The sequence below is a fragment of the Clinocottus analis genome, unplaced genomic scaffold (genome assembly GCF_023055335.1).
Source record: "Clinocottus analis isolate CAN_PGR_092001 unplaced genomic scaffold, fCliAna1.0.p SCAF_3, whole genome shotgun sequence".
NCBI classification, from domain to species: Eukaryota; Metazoa; Chordata; class Actinopteri; order Perciformes; family Cottidae; genus Clinocottus; species Clinocottus analis.
The window spans coordinates 10,732,735-10,756,801 of NW_027176042.1; the positions used below are offsets into that span (position 1 = coordinate 10,732,735).

The 24,067-nt window shown below is 43.3% G+C and overlaps 1 protein-coding gene across 5 annotated transcripts in view; it reads left to right on the plus strand.

Moving 5' to 3' along the window:
* The window catches only part of magi1b (membrane associated guanylate kinase, WW and PDZ domain containing 1b), a 117,491-nt gene that overhangs the window by 37,886 nt on the left and 55,538 nt on the right, over positions 1-24,067 (plus strand). For all 5 annotated transcript variants that reach the window (XM_068593377.1, XM_068593379.1, XM_068593378.1 and 2 more), the window contains exon 2: positions 12,382-12,498. In XM_068593377.1, coding sequence (XP_068449478.1) covers positions 12,382-12,498 — 117 coding nt within the window. The remainder of the gene's footprint in view (positions 1-12,381; positions 12,499-24,067) is intronic.

The window sequence follows — 24,067 nt, forward strand, 5'->3', positions numbered from 1 at the left end:
TCTGTTCACAGGCAGTACACACAAACACACACACACACACACAGCACATTGCACACATGCAGCCTCACATGGCCATATGCACTCGCACGGCATGAATGCAGAGACCGTATTACAATGTGGAGTAATTTATAAATGAAATCCTCTCAAGCTGTGTGTGTGGGTGTGTGTGTGTGTGTGGGTGGGTGGGGGGCCCTTTCTCCATGTCTGGCCTGGAGTCAGCTGTTAAGGGATGCAGCGCTGGGTGAGCGCTGCCTGATGCTGACCCAGAAACGACTGCAGACGTAACCAGCAGTGACTGCTGCCCCATTAGCCCACAACCCTGAAGTATGTGTGTACTTGTGTGCATGCTTTTGCTGTTTCTTGAAGTTCCTTCTTCGCGTCAAGAGCCGACAACCTGGCATGTAAACGTTGCTGTTCACGGTTGTGGGCCGCACGTGTCGCGAAGTTTTGTCTGACTTGACACAAAGTTGGAAATGATGCACACGTTTGCCTTTTTGTCTTCATTCTGTTTTCATTTTGTCTTGTCAAACATGATGAATGGACTTCCCTCTGCTTCTGTTTATGCTCCACTCTACTGCGCTCCCATCCTGTGTCTAAAATTAGATCACTGAGCAGATGTGGTGTGTTTGAGTGTCCTTTTTATATGCATGTCTTGCCAAAAGTATTCATCCGCATTAGCACGGCCGTATATCCGTAGTTGTGCGTTCACACAACATCTTGAGCGTGTCTTGAGTCAGCAGTGTAACAGGGGTGACGGGGGCAGGAAAGTGGGTCAGTCATGCCCTCTCCAGGCATGATGGAGACGGACGAATTGGAGGATGGACTGAAGGAGATGACAGCAGCTCAAGGGACGTGGATGAAGACCGGAAATATGTGTTTTGAGGATGCAAGGGGAGAGGGTTAGTAAGAATTGACTTAAGAAAGAAAGAGGCAAAGGAAGAAAAGATGAGAGAGGAATCGAGAATACCTTGGAACAGCAAAATATTGTGGATAATTCTGAATAATAAAGTAGTCCGCTGAGATCAGTGGCACAAAAAGTAAACTGACCCACGCCACCTTCAGCGAGACAATCATTTTGATAATGTGACTTTTTTTTTTTAGCTAAACTGATTAGTTGAGAAAAGCATTGTTAGATGTTGCATATATAAATATGATTCTCATAACAAGATTTATTCAGTATATTTATATGATTAGTAAATGCATTTCTTTAGTTCATCAGTGCCTGATCCCTAGTTCCTAGATTCAGCTTATTAAATGTGAGGTTTTACTGTTTTTTTTTTCTTCTATTTTAAGTTTAATATTTAGCGGATTTGGACAAAAGCAGGAAATTTGAAGACAGTATTTTGGGCTCTGGGAAATTGCAATTGGCCTTTATCACGCGTTTCTGACATTTTATCGAATAAATGGTCAATGGGTTAATTAAAAACAATGTGGACTTGTGCAACCCAGTGCTGGAAAGTGTATTTTCCTTCGTGAAGCCAGCATGGTACTTTGATGCATGATCTGTGCTCAGGTCAGCTCGAAGGCTGAATTGATTGAATCTGTAAAGGCGACATTGCAAATCAGCTTCATACAGGAACGCAATTACACACACCGGCAGGACGTCGGGTCTGGGCAATAGCAAGCTCCAGTAATACACAAACACACACACACACACACACACACACACACACACACACACACACACACACACACACACACACAGAGTGAGGGCATGTTGTCCCTCATGCTTAATGACTGACATATGCCCCCTGGTGGCAGAGTTAATCAGCTTGCCCTTGTTAATCATAGAGAATACCCGACTCTACCCCAAGTGGCCAATTAGAAGCCAGGAATCCTGTGATGCAGACAGAGTGATAAAGACAGAGTCCCAACAGCTGGTTGTACAGACAGAGGGGAGGAGTGTGCCTCACTCCTGGTCTGCCCTCTCTCTCCCTGCTTTAAACATGCAGCTTCCATCTCCTCTGCTCCTAATTTTTTGGCGTCTTGGTTCCTGTTGTTGATGTTATTCCACCTCCCTCGCTGTGACCAGCGGGTTTGGTCTGTCAGCACAGCGTTCACCCACTGTGGGACCGGGGTGACTTAGCGCCCTGCCTCTGATTACACCCCAGCAGTTGCCCATTCATCTGAGAATGGAATTAGGGTGGAGAGGGGGCCCGAAGAAAGTACGATGACCTATCTCTCAGCATTGTGACGGCCTAATGAACAGACATTTTCAGCTTGGTCACATGTTTGTCATTCATTTGTAGCTGTGGTGGTAATTTGTTGATGGTCTTTTTTACTTTTTTAAAATTATTTAGACATGTATATTTTCTTCTTTTTACTGTGATATTTTTCCTTGAGTGTCTGTAGTTGTCTATATTTTAATGACAGAAAACATACCATTGCTTTACTTGTTGGCCAAAATTAGACATTTATGATTGATTGTTCCTGTTTACACGCCAGCATGCCCTCTTTGTTGCATTCTTTATATGGTTCATGGTAAATAAATTATACTGCACTTAAATCAATACATCAAGTAGAGAATTCATCTATTTTCCAAATGGATTTGAAGCTTTAATCAAATTCATAGAGGAGCACCGCCGTGCTGCTTGTGTTTATGGAAGCCTTCCCGTGTCTAATCTTTGTGCTGACACATGCATCTTCGGTTGTGTTTGAAGAACACTTTGCTAAATGACAGTTGAAGTGTGTGTGAAGGTTTAATCTTGGCGTGTCCAAATATCCTCTTATCAGTGTCTAGATGTCTTCCCACGTGTGTATATATTCACTCACTCACTCACTCACTCACTCACTCACTCACACACACTCAAACACACACTCTTACATTGAGGCCTTCGGTGTCTCGTCGCTCACCGACTGTAAATTTATTAGTTTTTGGTCAACCTTCTCAGCTTATCAACCTTCTCTTCTCACCCTCAACTGTTGTTGCTCATTCCGTCTGCTCTCCTCCTAATGTCCTCCGTCTTGTGTAAAAGTTCTGATCCAGGAGCCAATCAGCTGGCCTGGTCTCTATTTTAGGCAAAGAGGACTCTGGATTTTATTTATTGTATTTCATCCGCAACATTTTCCAGCTTATTCTGGGGGATCCCGAGGTGTTCCCAGACCAGCCGTGTCCTGGGTCTTCCCCGGGGTCTCCTACCATTTGGACGTGCCTGGAAAACCTTGAATGGGAGGCGTCCAGGAGGCATCCTGATTAGATGCCCGAACCACCTCAGCTGACTCCTTTCGACACGAAGAAGCTCCTTACCCTTTCTCTAAGATTGAGCCCGGCCGCCCTACGGAGGAAACTCATTTCGGCTGCTTGTATCTGAGACCTTGTTCTTTCATATATATATATATATATATCTATATATATAGTTATGTATATATATAACTATATATATAGTTATATATGTATATATATATAGTTATTTATATATATATATATATATATATATATATATATATATATATATATATATATCTATATATATATATATATATATATATATAGATATATCTATATATATATATATATATAGATATAGATATATCTATATATATATATATATATATATAGATATATATATATCTATATATATCTATATATATATATATCTATATATATATATATATATATATATATATATATATATAGATATATATATATATATATATATATCGTAGAGCTGTGAAAAATAAAGCGTTAACGCGCTATGATTAAATTACATGATTAATGCGTTAATTTTTTTTAATGCATGAGCAGAATGAGCTTCCAATATACCTATTTAACTATTTCCGCTCTAATGCAGCTATATATATATATATATATATATATATATATATATATATATATATATATATATATATATATATATATATATATATATATATATATATATATATATATATATATATATATACATACACACACACACACACACACACACACACACAGAGGTCAGATGTTCACTCTGCGGGAAGACGTTGTCGTTTCACCAGCACAACCAGCCTTAACATCTCAACGCGCAGCAGGTTGAGCGGCGTTCAAGAGGAATGCGTCAAACCAGCCTCACTGAACAACAAAGACCCCTCACTCAGTCTGCCTGAGACAAGCTGAGTGGCACAGTTGCGGAATGGATTGCAAAAAGCTGTCGACCAATTAATATTGTTGAGATGAGGGGTTCACCAAAGTTTTGCGAGTGGCAACGGGGGACCCGAGCATCAAAGCACCGCAAAGACACACAATCGTGACACAAATCCACGCGCTGTATAAAGCTGGAAAGAACTAAACGGAAAATGACTTAGCTGCTACGGATCATGTGGCGCTGACAGGATCACTGGACTTCTGTAAGTAATGAGAATTACCTGGTGAGCAGACGTCCTCTCTTTCCCGGAAATGTCTTTTTTTCCAGACCTAAAAGATGCGTTCGGCATATTTCAGTATGCCTGTTTAAGAAAAGAAAAAAAACACATCACAAAATAATTAAGGTTGACAAAAACATCAGGTAGAGAGCTTGGGAAGATATTGTTTGACAATAACTACTGATTGATTATAAACTTTGAAAAGTGTGTGTATAGAGATATGTTTGGACTTTAAATACAAATGCTGACACTCATCTACTGCAATACTTGTTGACAGTAAACGGGAAACCATCCTGCGTGTTGGGGGGCGATGGATCCTTTTATTCACAAGTTGTTGTTTTTTCGGGCGATCTTCAATGGTAGACGCGCCTCCTCCTATGTAGATATCGTCACAGGAATATCAATAGCATAGAGAACTTCTAGCCTTCTGTTGAGCAGACACAAATCATAATCCAGGTGCTGCATTGTTGTTTAGAGCGTCAGAGTCCTTGTTAAGGGGATGCTGATGTTTGCCAAACTAGATATAGATGCTTGGGTTGTGTGAATGATGGACTCAACAAATAGACACACACACACACACACACAAGATGCATGTGAAGCATCAAATCTAGCGCATGGACACAAACGCATGGTCAGACCCCTAAACAGCCCCATGCGTCAGCCTGCAGCAGGACCATCGACACCCATCTGAGGATTCAGAGTATAAAGTATCTATCTATCTATCTATCTATCTATCTATCTATCTATCTATCTATCTATCTATCTATCTATCTATCTATCTATCTATCTATCTATCTATCTATCTATCTATCTATCCTCCCTGTGTGGAGGAGTACGATCAATGAAAGCAATCTGGCACATGGTAATAAACAGGCGAGCAGCTCCAGGACACACAACTATAAACGGTCTGACAGAGCCCGGTGATTTAACCCTGACCGTCTTGGATCTGATGTTTTTCTATCTCGTCTCAACAAGGAGCAGATGACAAAGGATGGAACTATTTTTTTTTGCTGTTCCACGTATGTACTGACAAGCATCCACTTGATCCCGTGACGGTCTCCACAGCCTTCACTCAGATAGCCACAGTGATTATTGCCATTGGTCATATGCCTAATTCAAGATTCGCACTCAGCAGCGGCTCAAGGGATTTAAAGAAGCATGCTATGGAACAGCTGATCCTTTGGATCCTACTCATATCTTCTCTCTCTGGGGAGATGATTTCTGAAGCAGTTTTGGTTCCAACCTGAGAAAGAAAAGCTCCAATTCAGTGCCTGATTATGAGATGATCAGGAGCAGGTATGCTTCATAATACCCCTTGAGTTTGTATTTGATGTTTTTGAGGGGGGGGAAAAAACATCTCTGGGTGCAGCAGAATTGGTGGTTGTTTTGGGGGTGATAAAGTCATCTAAAGACACGGAGGAGCCCAGCGGCACTGAAAACCTATGGCACATTCACTGTTGATGAGATCGCTCCTTTGTTTTTGTAATATTGTCTTCGTCCAGATGGGGGCAGCAGACCATGACTGGCTGTGACCGTCACCACCTTCACCAAAGTCTGTACTCATCTGGCAGCTGTTGCTATGGATACAGAGCTCGGCCATTGCTGTGTGATGCGAGCCACATTTAATAGAGGAGCATAGGGGGTAGTGTTGAGCTCAGACAGGGGCACACACACACACGCACACACACATACACACACACACACACACACACCTGCGTGCTGAGGGAATATGAAAGATTGGTCGCCACATCTCTGCAGTATGGTGTTGTTCTGTCCCTTCATGTCAGAGCTGGAAATGAAAAGTATGGTTGCCGTCTGCATTTTCCTCTGGCCGCAGTGTTTCAGTAGTCATGCGTAAACTTTCTGGTGTGAATGGCTTTTCCTAATCTGGTTTAGCCACCAGTCATCAACCGGAAATGCAATTAATACGCTTGATAGGGAATATATTCCCTAATCACCCGTTGAGGGTCAGATTGAGCTCTCTGACCTCTCGACAGGCCTGAATCATTAGGACACAAGCTTAAGCTCTGATCGCTGGTGATGGACATGTTAACTGTAGATAGCTGCTGCTGGTTGAATCAATTAAATGATGATTAGCCCTGATTATCTGATTAACTAGAGCCATGGATAGGCCGCTCACTTAGGAGTTGATTACTTAAGACATGCCTTTGGACAGCCTGTGTTCAGCTCATAGCTAAATTAAACTTGTACAGTAGTAGATCATGTTTGAATGATACAAATCCATTTAACTTTAAAGCCCACTACTTTACTATGTCCCACTTTGGAGAATCTAAATTTAGCAATAAACAGCCCACTGAACGAGGACTTTATTCTAATCATAGCCTTTGCCTGGCAACATGTCCTTTTGATGTTAAAAATACAATACAGCGGAAAGGGTGAAAAAAAAAATGTTTGCTGCCTTGTATGCCAGACTGTTTGTGTATTCGACATCGATACAACTCTCAGTGCCCAGCCAAACATGGTGGAGCTGCCAAATCTGACTTGGCCAAGTAAAAAAAAAAGGCTGGCACCCCGGCATATTATTGCCTTTTCTGCTTTGTCACTGTTCTTTGTGTTAAGATGGTGACTGTGTCTACCGTTGCCGAGTGTGCTGAATTGTAATGTGAACATTTCTTAGATAACTATATAGGGCTATTTATTTCAGGGCAGGCCATGCATTTTAATTACCAACGGTCCATGTGATTATAATCCAGTGCACACAACATTCTCCGGTGTTACCAACACTAAACGCATTGGCTTCTTTTTCTTTACGGTCTGGCAGGTTCAGGGATCACCAAAGTTTGAACAATTTATCCTGAGGCAATGGACACAATCATCCAAGTAATTGGGGAGACATTTCATTCTCAGCCCCACGCCCTCATGCTGGAAGGAAAGCGAGATCAGGAGAAACATAAATGTGTGTTACCTGCTGGCGGTGCAATATAAAATGTTAGGGAACCAATAAAGCCACCAGACAATCTACTTCATAGTGATACACTCCACAAACCCGCCACAAGAGGAAAGGTCAGGGGATCACCAACGTTAATGGGTGCCATCCTCTGGGAACCATGGATGTTTGTACCACATAACGTAGCAATCTATCCAATAGTTGTTGAAATATTTGGTCTGGTGGAACGACGGATGGACCGGGTGATCCCTTGAGGCGCCGCGTTAACACAGCTAAAATTGGAAGTAGAATTTTAAATTGAATTGACACCTCTGTCCCGTGTGCACAAAAAAAGTAATTATACTCATAAATGCTGGGCCAATATTTTGCAACTAAGTCATGGACAGTAATTTAGGGAAAAGGTCCTTGTTCGCATGTGCATGTTCCTCCGGACCTGCACGTACAGCATGCACAACTTCCATTACTTGGCTTCTGCCAATTAAAGTGATGAAGTGTAAGGAAGCTTGGATTTTGGCTCAAGCCCAAGTCCCGAATCGACAACCTCAGCTACTCTTTCTACAGTACTCACAAGAAAGATTGATTTCAGGACCGGCACTAACATAGCCGTGGGTTTTGAATATCAGGCAAGTCACCGGGGCTGTCCCACTGTGCAATGACACCGCTCATTCTGCCATTTCCAAATCAAACCGGCCAAACCCTTTTCCTTTCCCACTACAAGTATGAAGATAGGGTTTCAGGGAAGTTTTTTTCTAAAGCTGTGAATGCAGAAGTTAGTGGGGGGTCTGGCTGGTGCCATGTCTGGCCCTGTGTGTCTGAGCGGGGGCCTCGGCTGGCTGATCTAAAGGGTGCAGGGTGAGGGGATCGGCTCAATGGAAGATGCTTAGAAAGCAGCGGAGCCTTTCCCATTCCAGCTGTGTCTTAAACGCTCTTGATGTGTTGTGTGGCTTATACTGATGCACTCTGCCTTTCTCTCTCCCTCGCATAAACCCTTTTTCCCCCACTTCCCTTCTGCCATGGATTGCGTGTCTCCTCAACATCTTGCTTCTTTTTCAGAGGGGCTTATGGCAAATCTATAACAGGTGGGCTGTGTTTGAAGGATATGTCGTCTCTAATTATCTGTTTGCAAAGGGATTTGGGTGGGCCGTCGTCGGGCCAAATGTTCTCCCAAACCATACCCAGCCTCGCTGTTTGCGTGCCTCCTATTTGTCGGCTATAAGTTGAATAGAATTCAGATAATCAAGGAACTGAATGATGCATGAACAGACACATGGTTGGGCACCGTGAGTTGGTTGTCAGTTTGGTCGCAAAAGAAAAATTTGAGACGATATTTGAATGTTAAAAAGAAGTAAATGAGGACATGATGAGGCCTCAGAAACTAAACAACCCAGTCAATCTAAACTACCGCAGGATGTTTGAGGTGTTTAGACATTTCAGGTCTCTGGTGTTTTTGGGTGGTCTAATCAAGTCCGTCCACGTCAAAGTTTTGGGTCATTGCAGCTTCCTTTGTTTGCTCTCAGGGCCAGCATGCGCTGCTCCGTCCGGGCCACACGGCTAACATGTGATGTCACAATTTCTTCAGGATCATATTATGAGTGATGTTGTAACGATTCTCATTCATGTTGTGTTTTTGTCGCAAAGAATGCAGCAATCAATGGGGTTCTGGACAACAATAAGGCCAAAACAACATCGACGATGTGTTTCAACTGAATATATTCTGGTCGAGCTCGGCTAAAACCCCAAAACACAGCGTGTCGTTCAGTACTGAGGCTATTTGTAACCGCTGCCCTCAACTCTATCTTCACCTCGCCTGTCTCTTCTGCTCCATGTGCAGACGGCCTAATCCCTGCCCTCTGTGAAACAAGGCCTTCAGAGGACCAATAACAGACTGCTAAACGGTGGCAATCTCTTCAGATGTTCATCTCTAGTCTGCGACTACTAAAGTAGAGATAGTGAGTTTTTGCTCACCGTTTAGAGGGGAACACTGCAGCCGTGAACTGCAACTGATTGATCTCTGTGAAGGCAGATCATTGAGGCATTTTAAATCGTTCACAAACTAATATTCCTGAATTGAACACCGCTACTCTGCCTGTACACAGTACCAAAGCAGGGCGAGGCACTATAGTAGCAGCTAATGGGCTTATATTGTTAACGTACTCGGCATTGGTTCGAAGGGGCTGACTAGTTGTCTTAAAGACTTAGATGGAATTGAGTTGTGATCTTCTTGACCTTCTTGCACATAAGATAGATTACAGATTGCAGGTGAAGCTTCCACAGAACATATTGAGCTCTCTAGATTGCTCCAACTGTAGTGGAGCAATCTAGACCTAATTTGTAGCCAACCAAAAGACTGAAGGAGAGTTGTTTTAAAGTAGTCAGTTATTTTAAGTAGTGGACCGGAAAGGGAAAAGAGAAAGGAAACGTGTTGGAGAGGAATTTGACCTCAGACCATAAACAACATATTCTGGTGGGTAGGCTGCCGCAAAATAAGTTAGTACTTTGGTCCCAGCTAACACCTCAGTGCAGGTCAATGAAAACTAATTTTCTCCTCCATTCCTTGGGAGGGCATTGAGGATACTGTTCAAAGTAGTGTGCATTTTTGAGTGCAGGCTAAAGGAAAGAGGGGCTGAATGCTATCAGGGACCAAAAGACTGGATTGTTTAAATAATCCACAAATTGTCAGACTGTCTAAATCAGCCATCCTTTAAGGTGTTTCTTCCAACCTATCAGCATGGGAAGTCTGCTCATTCATCATCTACGAGTTAATGCAATACAGCCAGACCAGGTGCTGGTCAGTAAACATGAAGATATTGCATGATGGCGCTTCATGACCAAAAGCAGCCCAAAACATCTGGAGGATTGATCGCTATCTACTGAATTGACACATCGATGCAGCAGTTCCTTCAGGACCCTTCATTCACACTGGTTCTACCTTTATGCTTAGATTTCTGCTCATTTTGATTGAAACAGTGTTGTTGTCTGTCAGATAGGTAGGCATAAAGAGAGAACTGCATTAAAGCTCATGTTGTAGCTTCTGGAGGTGATGTTGTTTGGACAGGAAGCCTCACTTAGCTTTCTTAAACATTGCTCACATAGTCCACTGTCCAAAATTAACTTTTTTTTTTCATTGTTCTTTTTCGGAATTTAGTGCTAAGAACTTTTTGCCCAAAAAATAATTGACAAAGTATTCAGCTCGTCAGTCACTTTTGTTCCTGGAAGTATAAAAACATACAAATTCAGGGGGCTTGAAAGATCTTTTTTTTTAAGATTCCACTTCAGCCTGAAAATATATATGACCCCAAACACATGGAAGCAATTTGTGTTTTTGTCTCAGTTGACTAAGACGTCTCTATTTAATTAGTGGTGTTTTAACGCTTTTCCTTGCTGAATGACTTGTTTCCAGGAAACCTCTAAGCATTTCTACAGATCAGTACTTTAAATCTTTAAATCTATTGTACGGAATGGTATGATCGTGAGTATACTAAGTATTCTTGTGACAGGGCGACGCATCCTGTTGGGGGCAAACACTCAACCTTTCCTCTCAGACTGTTTAACACCTACATTGTCTATTAGTGTGAGAATACTTATGCTTTGTCAAAAAAGCAACTCAATACACAACAGACATGAGCCTGGATTTACCAACGTTTTTTGTTGTTGTTTTTTTTAGAAAAGTGTAACTTCAGACAGTAACTGTGGTATTAACAAGTAACACAACCATATGTGTGTATGTATATGTATGTATGTATATGTATGTATGTATGTATATATATATATATATATATATATATATATATATATATATATATATATATATATTGTTCCTATAATATACAATTACTCAGACTGTAAATAATCAACTATGTGAAAAATGTTAAATTGTATTTAATTTGAGGGCTTTTTTGAACAATATTTTTATTTTAAGTATTTCAATATTTGTCTGAGATAATTCACATTTTAAGACAATACTATTTGTCAGTCATAACAGTAAATATATATTTTTTTCTTTAAAAATCATCTGTAAAGATGGGTTCCCACCAAGGTTGGATATTGACATTTTAATTACATTACATTTCTGACAGCTTCCAAACCAGATCTTAAGACTCTGACAATTAGCATGGGGTTCATCATTTCAGTTTTGCATCCCTCCCACTCGTGTATATTGACATGAATGATAACATCTAAAGGGTCACGATACAATAGAAATGCAGTCCTAATGTGGATGTTTTGATTTAATAATAAAAATGTAATGAATCAACAATCATTCTACCAACCAGTGCAGAATGCTCTTCTGTACTATCCTAACAATCTCAATCATCAAGCGCACACACGCACATAGATACACACACACACACACGGACACATACACACAGTTTCCATGGAAACAGGATCCAGAGCCCTTTATGACTGGTTGTTTGCCCAAGACAACTAAAAATGCTCTCAGCAACCATGCAAAGATGGGAGATAAATCATTTGGATAATAAATAACGAGACACCTACGGACGTAGAACGTGATACGTTGTGGCCTCAAGCAGCATTATTGTCATTGAACGTAGATCACAGCTTTGTAATACTCATCAGGTACATTGTCTCAATCTTCTATTTGTGTGACATTATGCATCTCCTCTCCTTCCTGTTTTCTTGTCATGCCGTTTGTGCTGCGTCTGCACACATGCAGCACTCGGCCTGTAACGTGGACACAGACACACGTTCAAACCAAACACACGCGCACACACACACACACACAAACGGTCACTTTCCAGCCGCTCTGCCCTTCAGCAGTCTAATGTGTGTCTGAGGCCCAGATGGCGTAGCGGTAGGAGGGCTGATTTGCAGAGCTAGCCGTAGATCCAGTCTTGGGTCTTGGCGAGCCCCGGCTGGTTGGAGCGTCTGCAGCCAGCTTCCCCTCCGAGTGACGATGGCAAGTGCACAATTCCCAGTGATGCATTCGGCACCAAGTGCCGCTGTGGTTGCAGGATACACGTCAGACTGTGTGGCCGTTTGACACGTCACTGTGAATTATAGCAGCGCCGCTTTGACCCGTGTGATGTCCCCATGTCTGCTAGCCTTTACTTGTGCTTGTGTTGTTTTGATGCAGTTACCACATGCTTCCGTGTTTGTGTCCGTAATGACAGGAAGTAAGCTGAACAAGGACCTGAAGCATTATCTGAGCCAGCGCTTCCAGAAGTCCTCGCCTGACCACGAACTGCAGCAGACCATCCGAGACAACCTCTATCGCCACGCCGTGCCTTGTGAGTTCCACGACGGCTCCGCACTTCACTCTGTCACTCCTCACTTTCATGTTTTTCATGCGCTGCTCGACATTCTTCTCCATTTCCCGCTATTTTTGTGAACTATTCTTTCAGCTCCAGATGCTATTTTGGCTTTACACATTTTATTCGCGTGAGATCCCACAGAACTATATTGTAGCTTTAGAGATTGTCTTTTTTTAATTATTATTATTTTACCACATGAGAAACAAACCCCTTTTGTGAGGCAGGATTGAGCCACAGCTCCGGGCATGCTCAGTTTTAGATCCAAGCTGTGAATGTGAGTACAGCTGCCACACACAGACACTTTGGATGGTTATCTAATTAAGCCTGATTATTTCAGCCTAATCCGAGCACGGTTCCACTTGCCTTTTGACCGCTATTGGCTGAGCAGTGAGGGCGGGCGGATTCCTTCATACCCTTCTTGCAATCAAACTCATCTTGATCGGTGTTAGCACACATCATCCCTCTTCATCCCACAATGGACTTCTTCGCCCGCCTCCCAAGCTCAGAACAGGCAGTGAGTTGATACAAAGTCGGCCGCCCTCCATCCATTCTCGGCAGCAAAGCGCTTGCATTGTCTGACCAGGTAAAGGAGAAGTCTGGAGACTCCATCAGTGAATAGTATTTCATATTATATTATAATTATAGGTGGTGTGGCTTCATCCAAATCCCTCACCATCAATCACTAACGAGTGTCTCCTCTGCCAGAGCGGGCTGTGTGATCCATGAATAGAGGCTCGTCTCTCTGACTCCTTTTCCCTTCTCACTGTCGATGTAACATCTAAAGGCACATTTGTTTTTTGATGTTGCATATTTCTGTTGTATCTGCTGTTGCTCAAAAGCTGAGTAGATATTTTAAGTGCTTTATCCATCCCTGCTACGAATAAAAAGATGCTGCTGGTGCTTAGGATGTGGCATTAGCACCTCAATAGGAGAGAGATGAATGCCATAACTGTGCAGCTCTCTGTGGGTGAGGTGGGGGGACAGTGAGACGGTTAGATTGATGAACAATGCTGCATGATGCCAATCTTGTGTTATCCCCGATTTGCAAATACCACCAAAATCAACTGCGTGGACCAATCACAGCCAAGCTCATTACAGTCATGATGCCGCAATCGGAAATCCCTGCTGGCTTTGGACCCAGCATGCCTCACTTATGATTATGATGGAGGAACTTGGGAAGAGACTGAACATGCAGATAAGAGGCCATTTTTATGTTAATTTGTTTCTTGCCTTCCTTTACGGCACTGTAATAATATTCACTGAATTCAAGTATTCGCAGTACTGGCATTTCATACATTTCATACTTTCTACAATAAACATATATAGTATTTGGAGTAAAAAACAAACAACTATAAACAGTTTTCATGTTGGGAATTACTCCTCACCCTCTCCGTCCACATACATTTTCCAAAGCACCAGCATATTGGATTCTTTGTTTTGCAATTAATTTCAGACTTGAAAGGAAGTGCCTCTCGTCTCCCCGAACCCATGTTTTTCCAACTTTTAATAGTTTTCATCTGTTAGCTTTTCAAGTAGTTTATTCATTGATCTCTCACGCAAATTACTATCTGTATTCAGGGGGCTTGTTTAAGGGATTTTATCTGTATTACCTCCACTGCCATATGTCAGCCAGACACCGGTGGAGGGTGGGTGTCTGGCCATAATGGCCATTTTAATCACAGAGTGGTCTGTAGCACACTAGTAAAAACAACCTAGTATTGTTAGCAGTAAACAAAGCATGAAGGAGTTCCCCAGGCCATATGTTTTATAGGACTGTTAAGTTTCTGTTGCATGTGTAGAGGAATGTGTGATTCTCACTGAAATATTACATTTACAAATAATTTGCCGCAGTTTATTTTTTTTCTTTCTGTTACGCGGGGACATTTCTGTTACACTGGGCTGTGTCTATGAATAAATGGCCTTCTCACTCACAGAATAATTCAGGCCCAATACAGGCGTCATATAGGAACGTGCGTGTTTATTTTTGTATCTTTTAATGCAGAAGTGAGATGGATTTGCTGCGACGTCGTGTGTCCATGTTGACGTATGTCCAAAAGTTGTTTGAAGCACGGTCCATGTGCGTGCGTAGGTGTGATGAATGCACAGCAAGGAGGTGGAGAAACAGATGGAGAAGTGTGTGGATGTTGGGGCTTTTCCTGCCTCTGAATTGGGCCAAATGGTAACATGGCTCATGTTGCCTAGTATGGTTCATAATGTTATGGACAAAAGTCTATTTGAGGTCCAATCGGACTGACTGAGTTTGACTAAGTTATGGAAAATATGCCATTTGTGTATTTGTTAACTGGGCGTAATTGAACATGCTGGTTGTTTTTCATAGCTTTGCAGCAGCAGGAGGCATAGATTGTGCAAAAACAATATATGTCACCATTTCCAAATTTAAAGCTGTTATCTGCAATATTGTTGTAGTGCCAGAAATGTTGTCATCTGTATGATGTTGTAATAAAAAGAGTCGGAGGCTTTCACACTGTAGTTTATTTTATTTTACCTGACAGCAAGGAGCTTCGATAATGCCTCATTGCCACTTCACGGTTCAGCTCATCTTGGCTAAACTCACTTTAGTTACCAGGTTATTTTTTTCCTATTCGACTGCAGACCGTAAGCCCTTCAGTGTTAGCGGGATTCTCAGCTGATCACGTAGTCCTCGCCAAGTAAAACTGCCGTGACATCATCATCGAGACACTCGTTGAATCCTTTCATCGACAACGAAATTGAGGAATGTCTGTTTTTTGATTGTTTGAGGGCAGGCGATTTTTAAAGTTAAGTGAGTAAAAGAATTGGGTCCCTGGGTGACAAAAGCGTGGCTATTTAAAAATGCTGTGATGTGTGATTGCCGGTTTCTCTCTGACCAGTGGCCTGCAGGGTTTTAACTCAGCCTTCTTGTATCAGTTCAATCTCAACCATGAGGTACTCACAAAAAAAAGTATGAAATACTATTCAGAGCTTTTGCTCATTGAAACCATAAGCACGAGTAGAGCCAGGCAATGGAAAATTCATTATAGGAAGGAAAGCGATAAAGGCTTGCCACCCTTGATAACTTCCAGTTGTGTTTGGTGGGCCGCTGTGCCGTATGCACCACAGCAGATTGAGTACAATTCACTGTGGTAGGCTAGTGTTTACTCTATGAAAAAGTAGCTAACTAAACCATAAAAACAGTCTAAGAAATAACTTGATGAGCTGCTTTGAAGAATCGGTGTGCACGGGGCAGTGAAGCACACCGGACCCATACCTCCCAAAAGTCAGTCGCTCCCATAACCCTGTTCACATTTGAAGCACAGCACTCTCGCCCTCCCCCATCTGCTGAGGCGTCCGTCGGCTTCCCTTGTGGTCAGCCCATCCGCGCGTTCAGCATTCCCAATCTCCCATTATCCCCACCAACCCTCCATCCCTCTCTCATTCCTGACACCCACCCCTCCCAACTCATGACACTGCTGCCTCTCGTCCTGTCGCTGCCACTGCTGCTCCCTCTGTATCGCTCTTTCTCTCTCATTTTTCCTGCCAGTTGATCGGAGCAGTGGCAAGAAGACGAAGAGGAAGAGGGAGAAGAAGGAGAGACTTGTACCTGAGATTAAAGCTCAGCATTCTGTGTCTACGAGTCTTGAAAAGGGAGCTCTGGTCTACCCGGCATCTAGGCAAGTAGCAGTATTGTCTGCTGTGGCTGTTGTGATGCTGATGGTTTGGTGTTTTGTTTCTCAAGTGAGCAAGGGTCTGCGGAGTGGTCGTGTTCACGTGCGCGCATGATGAATTGCGGGGCTAGCAGCCCCGATGATTTGACGACCCCGTATATAGGCTAAGAGGACGGCTGGAAGGGAGGTGGAGGCTGAAGCTGCGGGGATGGGGGTGGGGTAGAGTGAAGTTTGGGTTGTGGGGCAAGAAGGGGGGGATGGGAGAGTGTGAGAGAGAGGGGGGGGAGAGAGAGAGAAAAAGAGAGAGAGACAGAGACCAATCAACGCTTGCTCGCGCTAGCCAGTCGAGCTAACATATGCACACATGTATGATTTGCGACAGTACGGGGACTTCGGCGTGCCGTCAGATTTGGGCATGGTTCTGCCTGTGTGTGTCCATCGAGCTTATACAAAAGCAGTATTTTCTGGTGCTGGTTTGGTTGCAGCCACTGATGCAATCACATTGTGTCACCTGAACAAAAGAACCACTGTCACTCCTTATGCCATTCCTAAACAGCAGAAGGTAGTGAATCAAGATGGGGGAATGAAGCTCAAGGGAGCTGCAGAAGGATATGTCAGACTCTTCTGAATTGTTGACTTTTATCAGGCAGGAAAGGGCTGTATGTCAGTCTTCTACTGTGTGTGTCTGCTGTTTGACATGCAATGACGCAACGTAAGGATGTTGTCTTTGTTGAGGTGAGGTAAACACATTTTTTCCCCACGTGTTTCCCTGTTAGACCAGTTCTCATTATCACATAAACAATGGTTTGCCCAGCATCTGGCTTCTCCCTAAAGCTGATGTGACAGCCACAGTTGAATCAAACTTTTGCATTAAAACGGTTCACCAAGACTTTGGAGCAGTTGATACTTTCAGGGACTGACTCTCTGTTGACCTGAGTGGACACTATAAAAGTAAGGAGACAAGTAACTATTATTAGACTACTGGTACATACTGGCATTATGGGCCTGTTTTCCCTCATAAATATAGAGACATTTATTATTACCTGGTTGTAATTAGCTATCAGAAACAAATCATGTGTCTAAACTTTGTTTAAATTGAAGGAATAGTTCGACATTTTAAGAAATATGCTTATTCACTTTACAGGAGTCAGATGAGAAGCTTGACACGTGTCACTTATCCGTCGGATACAAATACTTGAAGCCAGGCGCTTGGTGAATAAGTGCATTTCACAAAATGTTGAGCTATTCCTTTAAGGCATGTATATACTTTCGTGCGTGTTTGATAGGCTAAGCTTACTACCTGTGTCGTGATACACGTTGACGTCTTACCTCACTTATGAATGTCTTTGATGACGTGGCCGAGGGGATCCCAGCATGCCGCAGGTTGATCAGAGGGAGGTTGTGACGGAGACAATAGCAGCTGAATTGATGCTGGTGGGGAAGTTTTTTTGTGTGTTTGTGCAGCTAACGGCGTTAGAAGTCAAAGGATTGCTGTCAAACAGAGAGTGAATGATGGGTGCAGTTCCTTTTGTATGCACACACTCAATCACTGACACTGTTGCACATGGCGGTAGTTTGAGAACGTGTGCCTTTGCCTCAGTACAGGCAGTATCAGATATATTGTTTGACAAATCAATGATTTCCATTTATAGAAATGCTATACATGCATACTCACCTGTTACCATGAGCTTGCAGATAATGATGCCTTTTAGTCGGATAATCACAAAACTGTTTATGATTTCAGTATATTATACATGACATAATGCTAATAAAAAACAATTTGGCATTATTAAAGCACTGACTGTTTTAATAATGAGTTGTATTCCTAATAGTATGTCTCCCATTCAGGGTCGACAAAATATTAGAAACACCTCAGTCTGAAGCAATACATTTGAATGGCACAAACTAGAGCCTCCAACATGATCATGAAATAGAATCAACACCTCTCTGAAACAATTTCAAGTCAGAATGAACATTATCACATTCATTCAATCAGTTTTGTATTGCCGTTATGTTGTGTTGGACTGCATTGACTCAGCTGGAGAAACTAGCGACTATGTGTTTGGATGCTCCGAAACCTGACGTGGTGGGATCACTGCAAAGATGGACAAGAGCGTCCCCAATCCAAACTATATTGGAGGCTATACATTATATCATGTTTTTGCAGTTAGTATCCAGTAACAAATGTATCCCGCTCTTTTGTACTGATAGTAGATAAAAGGAGAGTTGCTTTGTGGTATGTCCATTCAATTGTGACTTTAAAAGCTACCGCCAATGTAAAACTTGGAAAAATAGCCAAGCAAAAGCCAAAATCGTGTTTGAGGATTTAACTCTTTCTGGAGTTTTCTCACCATCACCCACATTAACAGTAGTTTACTTTGTATCCACCTTCGAAGTATTCCTCTCCGTCATATACATGTTGCATTGTGGAACAAAGGTTTCCATCAACACCACACTCAAGAATCCTTTTAAATCATGTTTTAATCATTTTTGTCACATATAGCATTCTTGTGTCTTATTAGTTTTCATGTGAATTCTGTTCAGAATTATTCCAAAGTATGGATTTGGAACACACAAAGGGGTTCTGGCAGAGAATGGCTGATCACATGACCTTTGGTCTTCCTGCGTTTTGCATTTGCTCACTGCTGTTCCCAACCCCCTCCTCTGACCATAGAGCATAACAAAAGAATCCTACCCATGCTCTCTTTCTTTAACTTGTGCATGCAAATGTGTACCAGTTGGTCAGTGTTGATCTTCCTTTCTTTTTTTTTGGAGAGGATGGGGGGTGTTATGTTGAATCCTGTATGAATACTAGGAGTGTCTTCTTTTGAGTAGTATAAACTCATTTCCACTGACCTCGTGCTGGCTTTGTGTTACTATCTCATGTTTACCCTGCCAGGGTTGTAACACCCCTAATAATTGCTGATGTGCTAAGTATTGTGGATAACTATAAATGTATACGGTTTGAAGCCTTATTCAAATCCGTGCTGGGCTCTCGTCACAGAAATTTCAACTCTGTCTCCTCCTTACTTGCCCAAAGGATTCTCCCTCTGACTCCCGTCCTCTTTTTGGTCAAGGATGTCCGGAACTTGTTCAACATCCAAAGCATGCACATGAGTCTGTGTGTATCAGGACATCAGTGTCTGGGGAAAGGCGGAAAGAAACCGAGGTGTGGGCAGAGAAAAAAAACCCAGATGGGAGTCAAAATAGCAGTCAAAATAGGCAGAGAGGGAGAGAGAGAGACAAGAGGGAGGTGGGCGGGTGCATGTGTTTGCCTGCGAGACGGGAGACAGCGGGGCTCAGTCAGTGAGAGAGCGAGACAGAAGCCTAACGTTAGTGTGTGTGCGCATGTGTGTGTGTGTGTGTGTGTGTGTGTGGGTCTGAGACGGAGCACATTATAAGCCTATGTGTTGATGCTGCTTAGCTTAGCTCCCATTAGCTTAGCATCACAAAGCCAAAGCTGGACAGAGGACAGACGCACGGAAGGAGGAAGGGGAGGGTGGAACGGAGAAGGAAACGTAAAGCTGCACCGGCATTTCTTCCCCTCATCCACACCTGATTGGATCTTTGTTTTTCCTTTTTTCTTTTTGTTGTTGCTTCCTCTGTCTCCTGTCGACGTGGTGTTATTCCGTGGACTGTGAGGTGAAGGAGAAGAAAGCCCCCTTACGGGCTCCCTGACTGAGGTATTTTGTTCTGTGTTTCATTTGGAGTGGGGACGCCGAGGGTTGCTGTGATTTAACCGTTGGGGGTTGGGATGGAAAGGAGATGGAGAGGCAGGCGGTGAGGATGGCTGTGCATCAAGCGGAAGGCATCAGGCGCACAGCGATGGAGACGGTGGCAGTAATGGAGGCTGATGTGTTGTGGTCAAACGGAAGCTGTGTGTGTCTGCCTGCATCTGTCTGTCTCAGGTATGCGTGTGTCTGTGTGTGCATGTGTGTCCGTTCGTGGAAACTGTCACTTCCCGTGTGCGTATATTCACTATGTGTTTGTGGTGGAAGTGCTCCCGCTCTGCGATGTCTGCATCTGTTGACATGCTTGATCATAACGGAAACCATTACCTCCAGCAGCAAACTGCTGCCCTGTCTGTTTGTCTGTCTGGAGCTTCCAGGATGCTAAGATTAGCTTCTCCTTCATCCTCCCTCTTTCTTTCTCTCCCTCTCGATCCATCTCCTGTCTAGATGACCCCCCCGCCCTCCTTATCTCCATCCCTCCCTCCCCACTCCTCTAAATGTATTGTTTTAAAGCCTCTCTCTTCAATTTCCATGTTGCTGTAGGTAGCAGCTTGCCCATGGTGCTTCTTTTTTTTCTGGGTGGACTAAAAAGACAAAGGCCGGCTGTGTGTGTGTCTGCGAGTGGCATTTTCTGGCATTTTCTGGCATTTTCTGGCTGATTTGGCTTCACACTGCACTACTGCCCTTCGTGTTTTTTTGTTTCTCATTCTAATTTCCCTCTTTTTATTCCCTTCCCCCGGTCCTCAGACCACTGAATGGGAATCATTTAGAGCTGAAAGCATTTCTCAGGAAGGGGAAAAAAGATTGAAACACGTCACAGGTCCAGGGAAAGGCCTGTTTTCACCTCATTGTGGAGTGGATGTGTGTGAATCGTCTCATCATTGCATGCTTCTCTTAGCCAGCCGGAGCAATGACCCCCCCCCCCCCCCCCCCCACACACACTTCCCTCCCAAAACACTCCATCCCAAATGAAAAGCAACCGTTCCAATCATTGAAAAACTATCTCTAATACAGTCCCTTTCAATGTTTAAATTCCTGCCACCACTACCACCACATGGGGAGATTTGGGAGGGGAGGTGGGGGGGGGGGGGGGGGCTAGGAATCGGGTGAAATAATTGGGGTGTCCTTACGACTGGACGACAAAATGCTCCTCCTTCCCACAAAGCCACAAAAATAAAAAAATAATCGCCAAACAAGAAAATAACATTCGAGCTCGAAATTTGCAGACTGGAAAATGTTGGTATCTGCGGCCTGTGCTTTGGGTTGGATTAACCCTTCACTGGGACAGATGGCTCCATCCCGCTGCCGTGCTGACAAACCCCAGTCAGCTCGTCACCCTGTGTGTGTGTGTGTGTGTGTGTGTGTGTGTGTGTGTGTGTGTGTGTGTGTGTGTGTGTGTGTGTGTGCATGCAAGTATGCGCGTGTACATGCGTGTGCACGTGTTTCACCCCAAAGAATAGGAGAAGCACAGGCAAGCAAGCTGTGGCAAATATGGTGGATGGATCTGTTTTGGTTTTGGAATATGATGGCAGTCTGCTAGACCTCCCCTTGTGATTGTGTGTGTGCATGCAGTCTTGTGGGTCTTAAAAATCATCCATGAAGACATGCCTGAGTATCTTCTTGGATAATGTGGATGAGCTGGCTAGCTTGACATCAGAGCATGTTTATTGTGGCGATTTAGAGAAAGGCTTTTGTCATAACGTCTGCACAACAGTTGGGTCAATGAGCATTGCCAGATTTTCAAGGCATGACTATAGCCCATGTTGGGTCGCTGTTATCCATCAACCAGCTAAATTACAATATCCTTCATACAGCTACTTATTTCAGCAACGCAGATGCGACAGTAAACCCAACATAACCAGCCAAATGCAGTCAGTTTGTAAAACCATGTTGACTGTATAATATACATGTTGCCTCCACTGATGACCTCCTGCGCTTTGGTCAAGCCAAAAAGCCAGAGTAAAAGTGTTGATGCGTGATTCACTGAGAAACTGTCATTCCATCGTGCTCTTTCTGTGCAGGATAATAATTTGATGGCTTGCATGCAACGAGTTTGACTTGGAAGTGAATGTACTTGACTCCTTGAACGCCATACAGCGAGAAAGGGCAAGCTCAAATCGTGGCACCGGCACCTCATGGAGGCACTTCTGGTTCCCACCTCAGATGCCACTAGGCCTGGACTGGGACAAAAATTCGGCCCTGGACTTTCTGGTCCAGACTGGCCCACCACAATCCGTGCGCAGATACTGTGCCAACTCGGTCCGTTGATGTACTGTACATATAATCATACAAGCCCTGAACAACACTACTATACTGAATAATATCAATAATATAATCAATGGGTGGGCTTGAGGTCTCTGGTGAGAGAGATGATGTACTGGGCTCAAACCTGGACGTGAAAAGTAGAGAAATACTATTAGGAATTACGAAATATGTTTGAACACTCCTAATATGTATGCAGATGTTTAAGTGTTATTCAGTGTTTCATTAGTTTTAACTGTATAATGTGAAATGGGTCATTGTCTCCTTGTTTCTTAATTGATGTAATTTAATCTGAAAACTTCCATAAATAAGTGTTCAAAAAAAGAAAAGCAAGGACAATAAACCATAAACATTGACAGAAAAAAATAGGTAAAGCATATTTGAACAAATTGGACAGTGGGCTGGAAGAAAGTGTATTGATACTTAAAACACTTTAACCCTAGTGACCTGATTTGTAATTATAAAAATTGTGAAAAAGCAGATCTGCATGCTCAAACCACACCACCATAAAATAGTGGGTAAATTGATCATGATAGTATATCATTTTTCAACACTTTAGAACTAGACTTACACCACACGCTATCTATTATGTCAAGTAAAGTTCATAGACGTTTCTGAACATTTAGTGAATGAGTGTTTATCCACAACATGTTAGCTAGCAGACACACCACATCACCACCACCAATCTCCTCCTCCCCCTCCTGTACCAATGTGGCAGCAGGAGCCTCACTTTCAATGTTCGACGACACCTCCTCATGAGAGGGACCCGCCGCGCCCGGCGCAGCCAAACCCCCGGAGCCGGAGGTTACGCCACCGCCTCCAACCCCACACCAGCAAACATGTTTATTATATTTCTTCTCTTAGCAGCGTCAGTTGCAACTGCTAGGGCTATGATACGGCCACTGGGCCGCTGTATTCACACCAAACGCGGCGCGAATATTCGCGTCACGTCTCCCGTGTCATTTTACTCTGGCCCCTGGATGCCACTAATTACGTAGAGGCACTTCCGAGTCACTTCCGGTTCCCACCTCAGACGCCAAGGCATCTCAAGCAGTTGCCACTAATTCTACGAGATGCTGTGACATTTGCCAATAGTTTTTAAGTTGTGGCACCGGCACCTCGTAGAACGCTGGTGTAAAACCCGTTTTCAGTGAGTCAAGGGTCCTTGCGGCTTTAAAAATTCCCTTCAAAATAAAAGCACAGACTTATTTTGGCCCATGCAGAGTGCCGTACTCGCACTCCTCAAAACTACTTTCACAACACTATTTACTTGCGTGAGTTTACACGCCAGACTATTTGTTATAGTTCGCCACAGTAAGCTATTGCATTGTGTATTTGGGTTACGCTCTATACTGTGTAATAATAATAATTAACAACCTCATGCTTTGTTAGTTCAGCCACGCCGGCAACTACTTTATTTGTCTTTCTCTTATCACTTAAAACATTTCTGCGCACATTTCATTCCATTTCCCCCCTTCAGAATAAAAGCCCCAGAAGTGATGTGTGCATCCCTCATTTGTCCACCGTATGTAGTCTGGGCAAGTGGAGCGAAGGGATGAAGCAGTGAGCCTAAGTGTAAGTATGGCACTCTGCTGCATTAAAAATTCCTCAAAATAAAAGCATAGGGTTATTTTTGTCCATGCAAAGAACCGTGACTCACTAAAAAAGGGTCTGACACCAGCGTTCTACGAGGTGCCGGTGCAACGACTTAAAAACTAGTGGCAAATGCCCCGGCATCTCGTAGAATTAGTGGCAATTGCTCGAGATGCCCCGACATCTGAGGTGGGAACCGAAAGTTACCCGGAAGTGCCTCTACGTAATTAGTGGCATCTGTGGTGGAACCGGACATGCCTCTATGAGGTGCCAGTCCAACGATTTGAGATTGCTCTTCCAGCATACGGCTGGCTA